The sequence below is a fragment of the Eptesicus fuscus genome, chromosome 1 (genome assembly GCF_027574615.1).
Source record: "Eptesicus fuscus isolate TK198812 chromosome 1, DD_ASM_mEF_20220401, whole genome shotgun sequence".
Classification (NCBI taxonomy): domain Eukaryota; kingdom Metazoa; phylum Chordata; class Mammalia; order Chiroptera; family Vespertilionidae; genus Eptesicus; species Eptesicus fuscus.
In genome coordinates this window covers 118,875,769-118,896,418 of record NC_072473.1, presented here as the reverse complement: position 1 = coordinate 118,896,418, position 20,650 = coordinate 118,875,769, and the positions used below count along the sequence as shown (strand labels likewise).

At 38.4% G+C, this 20,650-nt stretch overlaps 1 protein-coding gene across 4 annotated transcripts in view; it reads left to right on the top strand.

Annotated features, from left to right (window-relative positions):
* The window catches only part of STAG2 (stromal antigen 2), a 154,504-nt gene extending 135,349 nt beyond the window's left edge, over nucleotides 1-19,155 (top strand). For 2 of the 4 annotated variants that reach the window (XM_008158886.3, XM_028135665.2), the window contains exons 29-34: nucleotides 753-976; nucleotides 6,202-6,391; nucleotides 6,482-6,592; nucleotides 9,455-9,581; nucleotides 12,038-12,115; nucleotides 17,231-19,155. In XM_008158886.3, coding sequence (XP_008157108.1) covers nucleotides 753-976; nucleotides 6,202-6,391; nucleotides 6,482-6,592; nucleotides 9,455-9,581; nucleotides 12,038-12,115; nucleotides 17,231-17,254 — 754 coding nt within the window. In that variant the 3' untranslated portion in view covers nucleotides 17,255-19,155. Of the gene's footprint in view, nucleotides 1-752; nucleotides 977-6,201; nucleotides 6,392-6,481; nucleotides 6,593-9,454; nucleotides 9,582-12,037; nucleotides 12,116-17,230 lie in introns of those variants that run through there. The other 2 variants (XM_054709219.1, XM_054709252.1) reach the window with 2 other exon arrangements.
* The last annotated feature ends 1,495 nt before the right edge of the window (nucleotides 19,156-20,650 follow it).

Genomic DNA, 20,650 nt, shown 5'->3' with positions numbered 1-20,650 from the left:
GAGAATATCTTCCTCACAAGATTATAAGAATTAAGTTAAAACATCCAAGAGAAAACTGTCTAGCACATAGTCACTCAAATGTTAGTTGAATTTTGATTGCTATCTTACATATAAGCCTTAGGATCCTTGTGATACTTTGGATCCCAGGGTAGATAGATGTCTGACTTCCATCAGGCTGAAACTTTTTTGCAGGCAGGGAGCAACCATATTGCATTTATCTTTATATCTATCCCTAGTGCTTAGAGCATAATAGATGCTCAACAAATATTAAGTTGAAATGCCCTGAATTGTATGCTATAATGTGAAAATCTTGAAAGACAAACTTGCTCGTCAGTGTACTGATGAAGCTGAGATTGAGTAATAAAGTAATATGCACATGCTCTCATAGCTAGGGGTTGATAGAACTGGGACTAGACCCCAAATTGTGTGATTTTTAAACTCAGTTATCTTTCCAGAAATATTAGTTGAGTTTGTTCTAGCAGATGACCTATAAAAAGTGAAGATAGAGACATCTTGAGAATGAAAACATTAGCATCTTTTAATTGTCACTCTATGTTTTGAGGAAATGTGGACTATCAACCATTTTAATGTACTTTGCTTTTTATTTAATTCTAAGTAAATCATTGGATGTTCCACATGGTATGTGAGCCTTAAGATTATTAAGAAGAATAACAAAATAGGGGGAAAAAAACACACAAAACAACTGTTGTAGTTCTATGTACCAAAGCTAATGATTTCTACTTCTTTTTAAGGTATGTTTACTTGGAAAAGTTTATGACATTTCAGATGTCACTCCGACGAGAAGATGTGTGGCTGCCACTGATGTCTTACCGAAATTCTTTGCTAGCTGGTGGTGATGATGACACCATGTCAGTCATTAGTGGAATCAGCAGTCGGGGGTCAACTGTGCGGAGTAAAAAATCGAAACCATCTACAGGAAAACGGAAAGTAGTTGAAGGCATGCAGCTCACACTCAGTAAGAATATAGTTTATTCTCTTTATATTTATCCCTTATGTTTACCAACTGAAGTGTCATTAAGGTTCACCTTATTTTTTTTGAAATTTGTGTTGTTAAGTAGTATCTTGCACTGTGTGTTCATTGTATGTAAATGTACTGTTTCAAGCATTTTTAAAATATATATAAACTAATTTCTCAAACTCTAGGTACATCCTCATTTTTCAGAAGAGAAAACTAGTACAGAGAAGTCAAGTAACTTACCTGAGGTCACGCAGATATTAAGTAGTAAAGCCAGGCAGTCTCATTCTAGAGTGCCTGCTTTTTAAACACTGTGCTGTACTGTATGCATAGGGATATGGACTTGGTATTATAGAGCTAATTAGTACCTAGATTGTCACATCCATCTAGTTTAAGTGAAGCAATAGATTTACAGAGGTTGCAGCTTTTGGATTTCTACAAAGAGAAATCCAAGATTAATCATGAAGAACTTGATAGAAATACAAATTGATGTCTATAATCTTAGAGGTAGTAATGAATTATGACATATAAGTCTCCTGGACTCCTAGCATGCCAGGATTGGTTCAAAATGGGCCTGGGGGCTTTCTTCCTTTCCTTAGGAACCTTTAAACAAATCAGCATAGTTGTCCGAATTTGTTCCAGTTATTATTGCTGGGTAGCAAACTTCTCCCAAACTTGACAAAGCAGGGACATAGTGCCTGGTACTTCAGTTAGGAAACATCAAAGACTGAAGATTGGAATTGTATGGCAGCATTCCACTTACAGATATACTAGAGGCCCGGTGCACGAGATTCGTGCACTAGGGGATGGGGGTGTCCCTCAGCCTGGCCTGCGCCCCCTCACAGTCCGGGACCCCTCGGGGAATGTCCGCCTGCCCAGAGATCAGACCTAAGCAGGAAGTCAGATATCCCTCTCACAGTCCGGGGCGCTCGTAGTCTGGGACCCCTTGCTCCTGCCTGCCACGGAGGTGGGAGAGGCTCCCGCCACCACCCTCCCGCCACCACCGCTGCGCTCGCCAGCCGTGAGCCTGGCTTCTGGCTGAGCTGTGCTTCCCTATGGGAGCGCAATGACCACCAGGGGGCAGCTCCTGCATTGAGCACCTGCCCCCTGGTGGTCAGTGCGCATCATAGCTACCGATCGTTCCCCTGTTGGGTTGATTTGCATATTACGCTTTTATAATATAGGAGGATCTGATGCTGACTGTCAGCTGGGACTTCAGCTGGATTGTCTCCCAGAACACCTACATGTGACCTCTTCATGTGGCTTTATGGCTTTCTCACACGATGTGACTGGACTCCAAGAGTAAATGCCTGAAGAGCAAGGAGGTGGAAGCTGCCAGTTTCTTAAGACCAGAAACTGGCATAGCATAATTTCCACCATATTCTGTTGACCAGTCACAGAGCTCAGATACAAGGGGTGGGATATAATCCCCCACTTAATGTGTGGAGTGTCAAAGATTTTGGAGCCATATTTTTAAATTGCCAAATAATTTTTAAGCGTTAATCATGTTTATAGTGCCTAAAACTTGATTGTCCCATGGAAATGGTTTTAATTTTTTGTCTAATATAAAGGCATAAACTTGTAATTTGTACAAGTTAGATTATACTTGATTGGTTATGTAGTCCCAATATCCCAGTCAATGGGGAAATTTCTTTTACAGTAGCCCTGACTGCTTAAAATAGTTAGGGCTGATACTTTATAGAAAGTTAAAATAAATTTTCTTTATTTTAATATAGAAAAGTTATCAAATTAAAAGATGATGTTTCCCGCATATCACTAACTCTTTAAAAGATTTTCTTATTTGAACAAATAGTTAATAGTTACAAATTTGTGCCTGGTCATCAAATCCCCTTTTCCTTAGACTTTATGGAGCATGTATGAATTGGTATTTATATAACATCTTAAAGATATATTATCAAACCGGATACTTCAGTTTTTATAGGAAGAGTCAGTGCTTTCTTTGTTTAGGTTTTTAGAGAGAGACATAGAAATTGAGGCATTAGTAAATTTGAAGAAGGAAGAATAAATACTGATAGGTTGGCCCTGGCCAGGTGGCTCAGTTGGTTGGAGTATCATCCCATAAACCGAAGAGGTTGCAGGTTCAATTTCCAGTCAGGGCACAAAGCTACGTTGAGGGTTTGATCCCCTGTTGGGGCATTTATGGGAGGCAACCAATTGATGTTTCTTTCTCATATTGATGTTTCTCTCTCTCCACCTGTTCCCTTTTCTCTCTCTCCAAAATCATTAAACATATCCTTGGGTGAGGATTAAAAAAGGAAAAAAAAAGCCTGGCCTGTGTGGCTCAGTGGGTTGACTTTGACCCATGAACCAGGAGGTCCCTGGTTCAGTTCTCAGTCAGGGAACATGCCCAGGTTTCAGGCTCGATCCCCAGTAGGGGCCGTGAAGGAGGCAGCTGATCAGTGATTCTCTCTCATCATTGATGGTTCTATCTCTCTCTCCCTTTTCCTTCCTCTCTCTCTTAAAAAATACTGATAGGTTGGCCAGGTCAGTGCAATTTAAAAGACAAAAGTTGGAGCCTAAACAGAGTAGAACTTAAAGGTTGATGTGATTATATTGCAAATTGTGACATTTCTTTCTAATCCATTTATTACTATGGTAGTAGCTACTAGCACCTTTTTCTTTGCACTCTTCCCTTAAAAACTTATCTGTATATATGCACACTAGAGGCCCGATGCACGAAATTTGTGCAAGAGGCTTGGCCCTCACAGCCCTGGCTGCCTTGGCTGGCCCTTGCAGCCCCTCGCAGCCTCGGCTTCGTCTAGAAGGTTGTCCAGAAGGCTGTTCGGCTGTTTGGTCTAATTAGCATATTAGCTCTTTATTATACAGGATATGTAATGTTCCAATAAAATATTTTCAGTCAAGTGCTATTAATTTCCCCTCCCAAATCAGTGATTTTTCAAAAAATGACTGAATTCAATAACACTTGCATGTGAATTTGTCTTTTATTAATTACTAGAGGCCCGGTGAACAAAATTCGTGCGGGGGGGCAGTGTCCCTCAGCCCAGCCTGCATCCTCTCCAGTCTGGGATCCCTCTCACAATCCAGGACTGCTGGCTCCCAACTGCTCACCTGCCTGCCTTCCTGATTGCCCCTAACCACTTCTGCCTGCCAGCCTGATCACCCCCTAACTACTCCCCTGCCAGCTTGATTGATGCCTAACTGCTCCCCTGCCATTTTGATTGCCTTTAACTTCCCTCCCCTGCAGGCCTGGTCCCCCCCAACTGCTCTCCCCTGCAGGCCTGGGTCCCCCCCCAACTGCCCTTTCCTGTAGGCCCGGTTGCCCCCAACTTCCCTCCTCTGCCGGCCTGGTCACCCCTAACTGCCCTCCCCTGCAGGCTTGATCGCCCCCAATTGCCCTCCCTTGCAGGCCTGGTCCCCCTCCCAACTGCTCTCCCCTGCTGGCCTGATTGCCCACAACTGCCCTCCCCTGCTGGCCTGGTCCCTCCCCTGCTGGCCATCTTGTGGCAGCCATCTGGTGTCCACATGGGGGCAGCCATCTTTGACCACATGGGAGCAGCCATCTTGTGTGTTAGAGTGACGGTCAATTCGCTTATTACTCTTATTAGATAGTATAGAGGCCTGGTGCACGGGTGGGGGCTAGCTGGTTTGCCATGAAGGGTGTCCCTAATCAGGGTGGGGGTTCCCTTGGGGCATGGGGCGGCCTGGGTGAGGGGCCTTCGGTGGTTGCAGGCCGGCCACGTACAAGCGGAGGCCCTGGTATCTGGGATTTATTTATCTTCTATAATTGAAACTTTGTAGCCTTGAGTGGAGGCCTGGGGCAGCCAAGGTGTGCAGGAAGCTTGGCTTCCTCCATTGCCCGGGAAACCCAAGCCTCCTGCTCGCTCCGTGGCCATAGCCATTTTTGTTGAGGTTTATCTTCTACTAGAGGCCCGTTGCACAATATTTGTGCAAGAATAGGCCTTCCTTCCCCTGGCTTCACTCCCAGCTGCCCAGGAGCCGGCACATCCCTGCTCCCGGCCCGCCTGGAGCCAGCAAGTCCGCAGGAGCTGGCAAGTCCCCACTCCCTGGCTGCCCGGGAGCCAGCAAGTCCTTGCTTCTGTCCGGAGCACTGCTCCAGTAGCTCCCTCCGCCCCCCTTTCCCTCATAGAAGGCGTCACGCCCCTCCCAGCCAGTCTTGCCTGCATATGCAAATTAACCTCCATCTTTGGTTAATTTGCATACTCACTCTGATTGGCTGTGGGTGTAGCGGAGTGATGGTTAATTTGCATGTTTCTCTTTTATTAGGTAGGATAATTGAAACTTTGTAGCCTTGAGTGGAGTCCAGGGCCAGCCACAGTGTGCAGGAAGCTTGGCTTCCTCCATTGCCAGGGAAACCCAAGCCTCCTGTTGGCTCCGTGGCCGCAGCCATCTTGGTTGGGTTAATTTTCATACTCGCTCCTGATTGGCTGGTGGGCGTCTTGTAGGTGTACCGGAGGTACGGTCAATTTGCATATTACTCTTTTATTAGATAGGATGACGGCATCTACAGACATTTGAAAACAAGTAGGTTTTGCAGATGTGAAACCTGGTCTTTTTAGTCTAGTGCTTCATGCATATGGATTTGTGCTCCTCCTGAAGTTGTTCTTAAGTGTACCTTCTATACTGCCATCACATACTTTGACTAAAATATGTAACTCACCACATCAATTCCTTAAAACCTCCAGCAGTGGTTCCTGTCACCTTAGCACAGCTTATAAAACTTTACATAAATTTATGCCTGCGCCTGCCTCTTTATTCACTCAGCATTACCTTTTGCTGCTTACCCCATCCATGACTAACAATGTAGTCATATGAAATTCCTTTTTTTGTAGGTCAAGAACTGCTAAATATCAGCAAATTAGTATGGTTCAGTTGTTTCATGCCTCAGTGCTTTTGCTTATGTTCTTCCCCCTGCCTAGTTCACCCAGTAGCTTAGTTAGAAATCACTTGCAGGTAGCTGGCTCTGATCCCTCTTATTGTTCCCATTCCACCTGTGCTTCCTTCTCTTTTAGCACTTCCCACACTGTGTTGTAATTGCCTGTGTTTTCTTTCTTCACAACTAGAATGTAAGGATGGGGGCTGCACCTTAAGTACCTTTGTATCCCTCTATTCCAAGCACTTAGCCTGTGATAAACAGGTATTTGTTGACCTGAACAGGTTGTGTTAGACATCTAATTAGTCAAAATTAGTGACTGAATTTCATTGCTGTTGATTTTGTCTTTCAGCTGAAGAAAGCAGTAGTAGTGACAGTATGTGGTTAAGCAGAGAGCAAACACTGCACACCCCAGTTATGATGCAGACACCACAACTCACCTCAACAATTATGAGAGAGCCCAAAAGATTACGACCTGAGGATAGCTTCATGGGTGTTTATCCAATGCAGACTGAACATCATCAAACTCCTCTTGATTATAAGTAAGTACATTTGATTATTTTCTGTACTACAACTTTATTAATTACATAGAAAAAAGTTAAGTTAAAAGAGGAATAAAATTCTCCTTGAAGCACGCAGGTAACATGGATGTTAGCTCAAAGACAGCAAGAGGAAGCAAGGCAACAACAGGAGAGAGCAGCAATGAGCTATGTTAAACTACGAACTAATCTTCAGCATGCCATGTAAGTGAGAGTGCCTTATTGTCTGAGTCTAGGAAGTACACTAATTCATTTGAACATATTTTAATGTGTGCCTTACCTAAAAGTTTCAGCAAACTCTATAGAGTAAGCTGAATTAATCAAGGAACTGAAAATTTGTCTTTCCAACAGAAAAAGAAACTTTTAAAGTTAAATATTAACTAGTTAGCTAAAGGACCACTCTTAGTTTGATCTGTTGGAAAAGTTTAAATCTGAATCCTTATTTACTTTGGTACACAGAATTATAGCTAAAAGTCTAGTTTCGTTACTTCTTAATTGATTCCCCACCTTAGTTCAGGCCCTCATCTCTCACCTGAACTATTATGTTAGCTTTCTAACTCGTTTTCTTCCCTTAAAATCTATTTATCCTCTCTCCAAATCCCCCCTCTCACTCCTTCCACCACCACTCCATCATTCACACCACCATCCAGAATTACTATTCTAAAATAAAAATCCGATCATGTAACTCTTTTACTTAAACCTTTCCATGGCTCTCCATTGCCTTCAGGATAAGTTCAAACTCCTTAGCTCATGGCATGCAAGATCTTTCAAAATATGGCCCTGCCTACATTTTAGTATCATATCTCATTCCCTGGAAACGGGTAAAATCACCATAAAAGAACAAGCTCAGGTATCACCTTACAAGAAGATGCGGTAATCCATGCTCTTATACCATTATATTTATATTTCTTGTAGTATTCACCACATTGTATTATAGTTATTTGTTTATGAATTTTCCCTTTCTGTAGACTGTGAGCTCCTCAAGGGCAGGGACCACTTTATTGCCTGTCAGTGCTTGGCACATAAAAAGTGCTAAATGTTCATTGAATGAGTAAATGTCCAATGCAAAAAAATTTATAGTTTAACTTTTATATACTTTGTTTTTACTGGAATCTGTATTAGAGTTTTATAAATCTTTATTAGCTTTGGCTTCAAAAGAAATGTCAGTCTTTAAATGATTGGCACAAAGGGAAAAATATGTTGACTCTGATTATTTACGGTTTTGAGTTTGAAAGCTTTGTATTTGTAACATAATGTAGTATATGTTTTAATACTAGGAGATGGTAATTGTTATCTTTTTAAATTTTAGTTTGTTTTGTTGGTTTTTAAATGATGAGAATTTCACCTATTTTTCTTAAGAAATTATCATCTTATTTCAATTCACTTCAGTTATCTGTGGCAATCTTAAGAACCTATAAAAAAAGTATACTCTATCACATGTATAAGATTCTGATCTCAACTTGTCTAATATGGTCAACATCTATACAGTCAGTCACTTGGTTATTTATCCTATTTCTCTTTCTATGGCCACATTCCCCTTAATATATGCTCTTATTTCATGTTGGATTCAACGGCTAATTTCTTAACTTCCAACCAGTCACCAGTTCAAACATTCTGGAATTCTACCGGCAATCATTTGGTCCACATTTCTCCCCTGAAAACTTTCCACCAATCCCCAAGATCTTCCACAGCATCTCATTACTCAGCACCATTTATCATTATTCTTTTGTTTGTAGTTTGTTTTAATTCCCCTTGGAGATAAACTTCCCTGGTGACTACAAGAGATTATCCAGTTAAATAATTATCACTGGAAGAATCTTTTGGTTGTTGTATCATAGTGGTCAGTCACCTGATGCTTTAAAATATTTTTGTTTTGCAACAATTTTTTTGTAATGATAATTTGCCCTATTACTGAAAATACTTCCAAATTTTTTTTGTATTTTTAAATAGTTTATATTATATAATCTTCCTTACACTCCAAATGAAATGCAGAATGGATTTCTGGTTTTCTATAATGTCCACAAAGCACACATTTTCACTTTACAGTTCCCTCCACTAATACTCAAAATAGTATTGTGTCATTTGTAAGCAAGTGTCCACTAAATAATTGGGGGGTAGAGGGGTTAAGATCTTTCAATTAGTGAGAAAAGAAGGAAATATTGGCCATACTGGGGAACAAGAAATTACCCTCAATTTAACTATTACTTAGACTCATGCTCATCTGGGCTAATTTGTTAACTTGAAATTTGAATTGATTCCTTATAATCATGTAATAACATACATAATTTTTGGTCTTAATTTTTACTTTACTTTTCTGTATATCTTAGAGTTTCCTAGTAAACAATCTAACTTTCATCATAAAGGTTGCTCATTTCTTCCTGAAGCAGAATTAATCTCTTCCAGTATATCATTATAGCAATTGATTTATATTTCTCTTGCAATATATGTATCACATTTTGTCATAATTATATTTCCCATAGTATATTGTGAGCTCCTTGAGGGCAGGAACCATGTCTTAATTCATCTTTTTTTTTTTTAATTTGCATCCATAGGACAAAGTTGAAGCCTGGCATGTAATAGGCATTGTATGAATGAGTGAGTGCCTGGTATATTAGGTACTGAGTGAATGAGTGAGTGATGGGTAAAATTAACACTATATATTAATGAAAATATATGTATTCTGAAAATGTTATTTCTCTGGTCTCTGTTTTATATTTGTTTATTAATTTGTACCCTGCCTACTGTCAAAAAGGATTTGAGGTATCTTATCTGTTCCCATGTGGGATATTGTCATTGAACTTTTATATTGGGATATCAGAACTATTAAGCTAACTGTATTGGAGTAATGTAGAATAAACATAACTCCTTAGCATTTTTAGACAAGCGAACATTGGGGTTTTGACATCATTGATAACATGATCAATGCCTAATCATTTTCCCTGACCTCTAATTCCATCATTTTCCATTATGCTTGAATTGAATATATAGAGAGCCACATAGTTGATGCCAACATATTAATAGTTACAACATTGGTTTAGATCTTGACCTTGTTTTATATTTCTCTAGTCGGCGTGGTGCAAGCCTAATGGAAGATGATGAAGAGCCAATTGTTGAAGATGTTATGATGTCCTCAGAAGGGAGGATTGAAGATCTTAACGAGGGAATGGATTTCGACACCATGGATATAGATTTGGTAAGAAACTTAGTGATTTCTGTAAGATTTTCCAAAGTTTAGACCAGGGGTTCTCAAACTTTTTAAACAGGGGCCCAGTTCACTGTCCCTCAGACCGTTGGAGGGCCGGACTATAGTTTAAAAAAAAACTATGAACAAATTCCTATGCACACTGCACATATCTTATTTTGAAGTAAAAAAAAAACAAAACGGCAAAAACACCCGCATGTGGCCCTTGGGCCGTAGTTTGAGGACTCCTGGTTTAGACCCTTTGGAAATTAAGTTGGATATTTATTAGAGAAGAGAAATACTTGCCATAAGAAGTAAGTTTTGTAAAATCTATAATAATAAAAGCATAATATGCTAATTAGATTGGATGTCCTTTGGAACGAAGCTGGGGCTGCGAGGGAAGCCCGGGTCCCAGGAAACCAGTACAGGCAGCCGAGGGAAGGAAGGCCTACTTTTGCACAAATTTCATGCATCGGGCCTCTAGTCTACACTAATAAAAGCGAAAGATGCAAATTGACCATACCTTCGTGACACCAGCCAACCGGGAGTATGCAAATTAACCCAACAAAGATGGCGGGTTAATTTACATACACAGGCACTGAGCAGCTTGGGGTGGGACACTTGCATCATCGCCATGGCGACGACGCAGGCATTCTGCACTGCCCCATTTCTCTTCTCTAATAAATATCCAACTTAATTTCCAAAGGGTCTAAACCAGCTGATCTGGGCCTTTGGGCAGTGTGGGAAGGCGGAAAGGTGGTGCCAGCAGCCAGGGGAAGGAAGACCCATTCTTGCATGAATCTTCGTGCATCGGGCCTCTAGTTATTAAATAAAATAGTTAAGTCTTTAGGTATATGAGAAGGGATTGAGGAGAGGGTGAGATTGGTGAGGGTATTAGATCCTAGTTTAAGATGATTAATTTTCAGGTTAATTTAGGAATATATTGATTTAAAGAATATATTTCATTTATTATATTAAGTATCATATCACCTTATAATTTTCCATTTATTCACCATCATTAAAACTACATTATTGCCTGGCTGGTGTGGTTCAGTGTTTGAGCATTGACTTATGAACCAGGAGATCATGGTTTGATTCCTGGTGGGCGCACATGACCGGGTTGCGGGCTTGATCCCCAGTACAGGGCATGCAGGAGGCAGCTGATCAATGATTCTCTCTCTCCCTCTTCCTTCCTATCTGAAATAAAAAAACAACACACACACACACACACACACACACACACACACACACATATATATATATATATATATATATATATATATATATATATATAAAACACAACTACAGCCCTAGCCAGTTTGGTTCAGTGGATAGAGCATTGGCCTGGGGACCAGGGGCCCAGGTTCGATTCCGGTCAAGGGCACATACCTGGGTTGCAGGTGCCTCCTGGGCCTGGACCCTGATTGGGGCTCATGCAGGAAGCAACCAATTGATGTGTTTTTCTTATCGATATTTCTGTCTTTCCCGCTCTCTTCCACACTCTAAAAATCAATGGGAAAATATCCTTGGGTGAAGATTAAAAACACACACGCATGCACGCGCGGACACACACACACACACACAAATACATTATTAACTTGCTACTACCCATTTATTGAGATCAATTTTCATATTAGGTAATGAAATTACTTAAACTTTGAAGTTAAAATATATATAAGGATATATTCTTTATTAATTATTACATCATATTTATGATTAGGCCTTTGTCATATACAAAATACTTCTACATCATTTTGCCACATGTCTCATTCAATTTTGTGAGGGAGATTGAAGCTTAGACAATTAGCCTATCCAAGGAGACAAAACTAGTAAGCAGTAAAGCTGAGACTTATAACCAGGTCTTTTGATTCTACTTCCCAGTATACCACAATGAAATCTCCTTAACAGGAAGAAAAAAAAAATTTTAAATATGTTTTTAATGATTTTAGAGAGAGAGAAGGGGAGAAGGATGGATAGAGAGATAGAAATATCAGTGAGAGAGAAATATCATCAATTGGCTGCCTCCTGCACACCCCCTACTGGGGATCAAACCTACAACCTGGGCATGTGCCTTGACCTGAAATGGAACCATGGCCTTCTGATTCATGGGACGACACTTAACCACTGAGCCACACTGACTGGGCAACAGGAAGAAATAATTACATGGTCTCTCTTCAGAGTAGTGTAACGTGGTCCCTTTAAAGGAAAAATGATTCCAGGGGAATTTTTAAAGTAAAACGAAAAAAAAAAATGAATTTTCCAGTTTTCTTTTTTTAGGATAATTTTCCATTAATGAATTGCTTTTGTTTTTATTTATTTTATTTTTTAGTTTGTTTATATAGTATTTAAATTATTGTAAGGTACAATTGCAACTACATGTTCCATGTGAACATTTAATGCTAATTAATTTCAATATTTCTGATTATAGATAAAGCAATTGTCAACTTTCTTCCTTTTTCCCCCTTTAGCCACCATCAAAGAACAGACGAGAGAGAACAGAACTGAAGCCTGATTTCTTTGATCCAGCTTCAATTATGGATGAATCAGTAGGTTTCATTTAAATGTACTGCAGGATTGCAAAATCAAAAGTATAGGCAGCCCTAAGTTTGAGGATGGAGAGCTGAGACAGCACATCAAGAATGGATAAAAACAATTGGAACAGGAGAACAAGAGGCAGACAGGAGTGATTTCCAGAGAATGAGAGAAGGGTGATGCAATGGTGGTGACAGATTTAAGTGCCTTTGAATCCCTGGCCAAATGGGACTTGTGTTAAGGAATTTGGACTTTTTCTTTAGGCTAGAGTTGCCCATTGAAGGATATTGAATGAGGGAGTGGCATGATCAGAATTGTGTTTCAGAAAGATTTCCTTGGCATTTATGGATGGATAGGATGAATAAGAGGAATAATAATCAGAATCATCTGAAGGCATAGTGAAAACTAGAACTTCAAGACTGATAATAAAGTGAAGGGGGTATTAAGATAATTGGTTGTTGTTAAGTATTGTCAATCCTATTTTTTAAGTACCTCTTATATCATTCCCCACTATATTTTCCCTGTCAATGCCTTGGCTCATTCAAGTCCTCCTTAGTTTTCACTTGGACCATTGCAATAGTCTTTAAATTGATCTTGCTGCTACACCCTTCTTTTATGTCTCTTTTGGGATCATCTCTCCAAAATACAAATCGGTTTCTTCTCTCACATATAGTTTTAGGTCTTTCATTAATTCTCTGCCCCCTCCCCCATTGATATTAAGAAAAATGTTCTGACTCGTTGGCCTGGCAAAAAAGCTTTTTGTGATCTGGCTCCATCGCCAGCTTAACCTTGGCCCTTTCCTTACATGTATTCTGTGCTGCAGCTATACCAGATTTTCTTCCTCTCATACACATTTTGTTCTTTCATGACCCTGTGACTTTGTATAAGTTTTTCTTGGTCAGAATTGTCCAGACCCCCTTACTCTTATAGTGAATTTCTTCTTTAATAGTTCTGACATTACCTAAGGAGTTTTGCCGACTTCTCCAGATAGGCACTTTTTTTTCTCAGCTTCTGTAACACATTGTATACACTTTTATTTTTATAATGACCAGATTGGTGTGGTGAGATCCTATCTAATAAAGCGGGAATATGCTAATTGACCTTCACGCTGTCACAAAGATGGTGGCACCCACAGCCAATAAGGAGGGAGTATGCTAATTGACTGCCATGCCCTCAAAGATGGCGGCGCCCAGTCCCCTCAGCCCCGCTGGGGCGGCAGGCATGTGACAAGGCTGGGCCGGTCCCCAGGTGGGCCCGGCCACTCTGCACATGTGCCTCCGGAGTCCCCCAGTCCCCTCAGCCCTCCAGCCACTCAGGGCTGGCCCGAGGCGCAGGCAAGCCTTGGATGGCGGCTGTCCAGCCACCCAGGGCCGCCCAAGGCTCAGGTAACCAGGGCTCGCCGAGGCTTGTGCTGCTGGCAGTGGCAGCAGCAGAGGTGTGATGGGGTCATCGCCTTCACTTGGGTCGCCTCCTGCCCCTGAGGGCTCCCAGACTGTGAGAGGACTGTGGGGATCCCTCCCCCCCCTCCAGTGCATGAATTTCCATGCACCAGGTCTCTAGTAGGATATAATGTTCAATAGACTAAACTCTAGGCAGTGATGATTTTATTCATTTTGAATTCTGCCTAGCATAAGTAGGTGTTTAGTTTTATTTGTCAAGTGAATAAGTCAGTTAAGTGCCCTTTCATATCACTATTCTCCTTCCTAACTCTTACTACCTCTGGTAACTTCATCCTCTGAGGCCTGCCTTCTATGCCCCTATTTCTACCATTCTCTCCTTGCCCTCGCTCACCTCATAATATACTTCCAAATAGCTCTTAGAAGAATTTTGACTGATTCATACTAATATTATATTAGTAAGACCAGTTATTTGAACCAAAAGACAGTTTCATAGAGCAGCAGGTATAGAAAGAAATCTTTGTACAAGCCATCTGGGATCCTTTTTAAATTAGTGTTCTCAACCTCTAATGTGCATGTGAATTATCTGGAGGTCTTATGTAGATTCTGTTTCGGTAGGTTTGGTGTGTGGCCTGAGATTCTGCATTTCTAGCAAGTGTTGTCAATGCTTCAGGTCTGCAGACCATACTGACTAGCATAGGGGACCTAGGCTTGCCCATATGTCTATAGTTTTAAAGACATATTAAAGTATACGATTCCCTGATTATCTAGGAGTATGTTTCTTCCCAATTTGTTAAATAAAACATGAAGGTAGTGATCGTAATGAGTAAAGGAATCTTTTCAAGCAGATATGATGAAATGCATTAGTTCAATAATTTATTGAGCTAGAAGTTCATGCTAAAGTGAATAAGATTGTCTCCCTGTTCTCAAGTTTATATTATAGTCCACCTTGACTCACTTTTGAAATGAAAAGGGCGGAAGCTAGTATTTGAGAGCTTATGTGCCTGACACTATGTTAGGCATGATTTATTTTTATCTTCTCAGCAACCTTGTGGTGGGATCCCAGTTTTACACCCAAGCAAGCTTGGACTGAAGAGGTGATTCAGTAATTTGCTCAGAGTTACACAACTTTAGTGTCAGGGTAGTAATTCAATCTGAGTTCCAATTGATTTTAAAAAATCTTGTGCTATCTCTGCTGTTGTACTTCCTGGAACTATTATCAGACCTCATTTGGAAGAAACACCAAGAAAAGTAATTTAGAAATTGAAATGATTAACTATAGTCAAAATTGATATGGGCAGTTAGAGATTTCCTTTTTTTCCCATGTGTTTATCTAAAGCCAGGAAAACTTTAGGCATTTGTTTTCTTAGTTACTAGATTTGCAAAAAGGTGTTCTTTAATTCACATTACTAAAATAATGAAATAGCATTGTAAATTATGTCTATATATTTTTGTCATTTAACATTTAGAAAAAAAACAGTCTGAGTGAAGCCAAAGATAGGAATCTGATCATTATTTATGGAAAACTTTTGGCATTCTTGTTTTTATTGAATATGTTATAACTAAGGGGATAGTAGTTTACAGGAAAATGAGCACATGCATCCATGTCTGTAGTTTTATAGTATTTCCACATGATGGCAGCAGTCACATAACTGAGTGCTCAGTCTTTAAAGGTTTATGTATCTTTAGGAGTCTTTGACTATATATATATATATATATATATATATATATATATACACACACACACATACTAGTTTATTTTTAAATATACATTAAATTTTACCTCATATTATCTCAATAATAACTTAAGAAATTAAATAGAAAAATTTTTAATGCAAAGATCTGTTTGCCCTTTATACAACAGCCTACATCTGTTTTTACTTAAGCATGTGATAAATGAGTAATTAAAACAATAGTAAAATTGGAACTTAAATCCTTTCATACCCAGTTCTAATAGAAGATTCTAGATTTATGATTTAGTTAATTTTATATCAGGAAACAACATTGGTTTATCCCATTGTACCACTGGTTGCTTTCTGCTACCAGTGAGCCAGTATTGCCACAAGACACCAAAGCTTGCTGTTTGTATTTTTAAACATATGCTTAAGTGTTTTTTAGTCTTAACACAGAAACAGGTAGTTTAGGTCAGCACAAAAGAGAATGTGTCACTAATGTTAATTCTTCTCCTGTGTTGAAATTCTCTTATTACAAATATCTGTAGTATAAAATTGGTGAAAGAATCGTTCAGTATGATGGAGCTCAGTTACTGTTCTAGTAGAAGAATCTACTTATAACCCGGTTTGCACCCCCCAAAAAAATCTGTTCTGGTGGTTTCTAGTTAGGCACTGTGTTTGGTAAGAACTTGAGTTCATCTTCATGACACACCCTATGCTAAGAATTGCTAATAAGATTTTATACTCTACTTCATCATCGGACTTTCTCTTACCCAGAGTCATGAGTGTTATAGCTAGAAGGGACCTGTAAACATCTAGGCCTCTTGGGTGGAAACATTCTAACTATCTAAACTCTGACTCTAACCAAAAAAGGTGAGGACAAAGGATGAGTAGTAGTGGTGGTGGTTTTGGTGATGACAGGTAAGAAGCAGGGTGCATTAATATTCTTTGTTCTCATCACTGGGGATTCCAAACAAGTTTCATTACAGGGAGGCTGCAATCAGATAGATACTGGTTTCCTGGTCTGAAAATACACAATTCCTACAGATCAAAACAAGTCATGAATTCTGTGACTTTTGCTAAAGTGAGGTTTAATTTAAAGTAAGAGTCCTCTGTAATCCCAGTCTTAACTCATTACCTCTAGCTTTTAATATCAGTCTTTACTAGGTTATTATAGTATTTCAAAGTATTATTTAATTATCATACATAGTAAGTGCTGGAATTATAATTGAATAACCTAACTTTTAGTATATACAGCTCTAAGGTGCATCTTTTTCTTATTTAATGAACAAGGGGGAGTAGCTCCATTCATCATCTGCTTTTACTTTTCTTTAGTTAGTAACAAGTAATTACCGTATTTTCCGGTGTATAAGACGACTGGGCGTATAGAAGATTTTCCTGGGTTAAAAAGTCGTCTTATATGCCAGAAAATACGGTATTCGATTTTACCTCAGTTCTTTTCCCAGGAAAACTGGGAATGTACAAAAAAGAAGGCATCAGTATAAGTATGTTTGCCCAGATTTCATCTTACTTGATTTTTTAAAAGTTGTAGTTCTGTCCTTTCACTCAGGTCAGATTTTCTAAAGAAAACTTTCTACTTTCTACATATTTGTATTATCCTTGCATATATTTGGTCTGCATGTTCAAATGCTTTTTTAAAGAACCAAGTTTGCAAGACATTCTTAAGCTATTTTCAGCAAACCTGTGCCGGAAGTATATGTCAAGAAGAACATTTGTTTGTTCATTCAAGTGTTGAGTGCCAATGTTTAGGGCATTATTTAGGCATTGGGGGATGTATAAACATAATTGAGACATGGTTCCTGCTTCTAGTTATATTTTTCAGGGTAAGTAGCATCTCGATTAAGTGTGTTATTCCATTATATATTGATTGTCATTTTAATTTCAGAATTTCATATCTAAAGAGGGGTATTTTTCAAAGTAGTTTTATTATCATGTTATTAAAATTAATGTTAATTAGTATTGTAATAATTAACAGATATATTTTACAAAGAAATGAATGACAATCTTAACGAGATTTTTTTTCCCTCTCTCTCATTAGGTTCTTGGGGTGTCAATGTTTTAATACCCGTACACAGTTAAATCTCTGGTGAAGTCATTTTCTAAGTGGAAGAGGAAATTTTAAAATAAAGTGTGGTAGATACAGTGAAATTCTGTACAGATTTTTCTCTAAGGAGAATATGACATGCTTACGCTTACCAAGATCAAGTGCATTGAGGGGCAGTTTTGTTTGCCTGAAAAAAGTAAAGGACAAGTAAACAATTTGATGATAAGCTACAGTTTTCTTAGAAAGTAAATATTTTATTTATGCGCTGTTAGTTGGCCTTTGAATCAATTATTTCATGCTTTTTTAAAAGAAAATATAACAATCTGAAGAGACATTTGGTACAGACATGAATTCTCTCACATTTATTTACTGGGTGTACTAAGTAATGATGACCTCTGCTGGATTTCTGTTTATATCCAAGAAATAAAGTTAAGGATGGATTTATTTCCCTACCCTGAAATTATAGGATAGAATTGTTTTTAGCATTCTAAATTTAAATGCTTAAAACATCAATCAACAAAGCTTTCTTTTAAATATTGTAATTGTGGAGAAAAGTAAACTTATAAGCAGAACTTTTACAATTTTTTCATCTAAAATGTATTTTAAGATATTTTTAAAATCCAAGAGCTTCTCTATACTTTTCAGAAATATCCAGATGCAGTGAACTGCCAGAAGGTAACCAGTCTCAAACATGCTTATACCATTATCAACCCTGAAAGTTTGCTTGTCCTTTAAGATAAAAATGTAATGTTGTGATATTCCTTCCAGTAGTGCCACTGTATTTTGTCTCCAAATAAAAGAAGCTTATTGTAGTATGTTTGCAGAAAAATTCTAAACAAAAAATTATACAGCTTATTAGAGTGTGGGAATAGGGATCTAAATTTTAAATAAAATTATATATATATATAAATTGGTGCTGATTTTATAATTGCGCAGTTTGTTTAGTTTTTTCTTACTTTTAAATTCCAACTTAAAATTATGAGGTTTCAGAAATATATTGAAAGTTTAACAATGTTTAAAAATAGAAAAGCATGAGTGTTCATGCTTTAAAATGATTTTTAAATTTGTATTTTATATTGTTTTATCTATCTGTCTTTGCAAGCAGTCTTCAGGTTAAAGATACTTCTAACAGGTTACAGTACATTTCCTCTGTATGTAAATTAGATGGGATAATAGAATTCATAACCCATAATATTCTTTGAAAGCTAAGCTTTAAACTTCATTTTATGTCCTTTCACAAATAAATTAGTTTAAAACAGGAAGTGGCCACTTGCCATTTTGACATCAACTCATTTTGCGAGGCTTAGGCAGCTAGACATCGTTTAAAACAAAATATTAACTTATATTACATGTGTATCTATCTTTTGTCAGTCGTCTCTCAGTTCTTGAGGTATATTATTTTAATCATTCCATGCCTTAATATGCTTGCAATACAAGAATATCTTCAGATGGGGGTGAATACCAAAAGGCTTCAGTTCTTAGAGTCAAAAATCAACAAGCATTGGGCTGTGGTAGCCAAAAACCATAGGTTAGCTAAAAGATCATAAAGAAATTCAATTATTTTATTAAATCATGGTGAATAACAGATGAAACCAGACTTGTCTAACAGATTTTCCATCAACGAATAATATTATGTGCAAAAGTATTGCCTATGTTGTTTTTCACACCACTGCATTTACTAGAACTGCTGAGAGGACTGTGTATATGATTTTAAACCTAAGTTGATTTTTTTTTCTCATTCTTGAAAGAAGTACTTCTTTGTGAAAGCAGTTCTTACAGCTTTGTTTTCAACCAGCTAAAAATGTTTTATATATTACTCTAACCTGTTGTCCTCCACATTCTATTGTCCTAATTGTACTGTTTTCTGATTTGTATTTATGTCTTGAGACAGTAACTTTTTGAATAAAAATAAACCTACAGTGTGTTGTATGTTTTATCTTTTGTAATTGAAAGAGAAGGATGGTTGTAAATGGTTTAGAAAGTATATCTATTAGCACACCTTTGACATGTTTGGGTAGAAATAATTTATAGAAAATAATTGCCATTTAATATTTTTCATAAATTATTTTAAAATGAAATTAAATCCCTAATTGGGTTATTACTTTAAAGTAGAAACCCATGACCATTATTACTTTAATTTTTATCTGGTAAGGGTTAAACACTTTAAAATAGTTGCATTCATCCGGGATACATTCGAGTGCCTACAATGTGCTCTGCATCTGTTAGAGATCTAACAGTAAACAAGATAGACCAGGTCTCCCCTCATAGATCTAGTGGTATAAACAAATAAGGAAAGAAACAAAATAATAATAAACTTGTAATAGTTGCTATCAGGGTGTGCTGAGCTGGAGAATGTGTGTTTGAGTCTAAATTAAATCTTCCTTAGTTAAGGAGCTTGTGCTGTGCATGGAGGTGAGTGAAAGACAACATTTGAAAAAAGAATTTGGTAATTGAACTCTTATTGAAAGCTCTTATAGTCTTCAGTGTGTTAACGGGATTTGCATTATACTCTCATTTGCATTGTAAACTGATTAAAAGTACTGTAACACTGGCACATTGGTCATTTAGTATAGTTTGTAGACCATAGTATAAGACCAGTCTTCTATCATTAGGGATTCATAATTAACATATTAAGTGATAGCGAATAGCTGGGCACTGTTTTAAGTGCTTTCCATGCAGTAACTTATTTAGCATCATGATAATAGGTGATACATGTTATCACCCACCAATCTACCTCCTCTTTTTTCTTAATAAATCACGAGGCAGTGAGAAAAATGAGGCACAGCAAAGTTAAAATACCTTGGACAAAGTTATATGGCTAGTAAGTGATGGCTGCAATTTAAGTCCCAAGAGCATTGACACTGATACATGCGGATAGCATAGATAGCTGCATAAAGGTAAAATAGCACACTATTCATTGTGCCATGGTGAGGAAATGGACCTTCTTTAATTTGGTGTGAATCAACACTGTGCTTAATATGCTACCCAGTTGGCTTCTATAAAGAGAATATAAATTAAATCTGAGCCCATCCATAGTTAGTTTCAAAAGTTGAGGGGAAGAATAGGAAAACCCAAAAGAGATGTCTTCAATATCCTGCCACCAAGGGAATTTATAAGGGTTTACATCAAGCATGTCAAACTCAAAGGCTAACACGGGCTAAATTAACAAGGTGAATAATCTGGCCACTGTGTGTGTGTGTGTGTGTGTGTGTGTGTGTGCGCGCGCGCGCGCGCACATCCTACCTAATAAAAGCGTAATATGCTAATTGACCGTACCTTCGCTATGCCCACAGCCAATCAGGGCACTATGCAAATTAACCCAGCAAAGATGGCGGCCCCCATGCACTGCCCTGTCCCCCATCGCTGAGGGACCCGATCGGTCACCGCTGAGGGACCCGGGTGGCGGAGGCACCC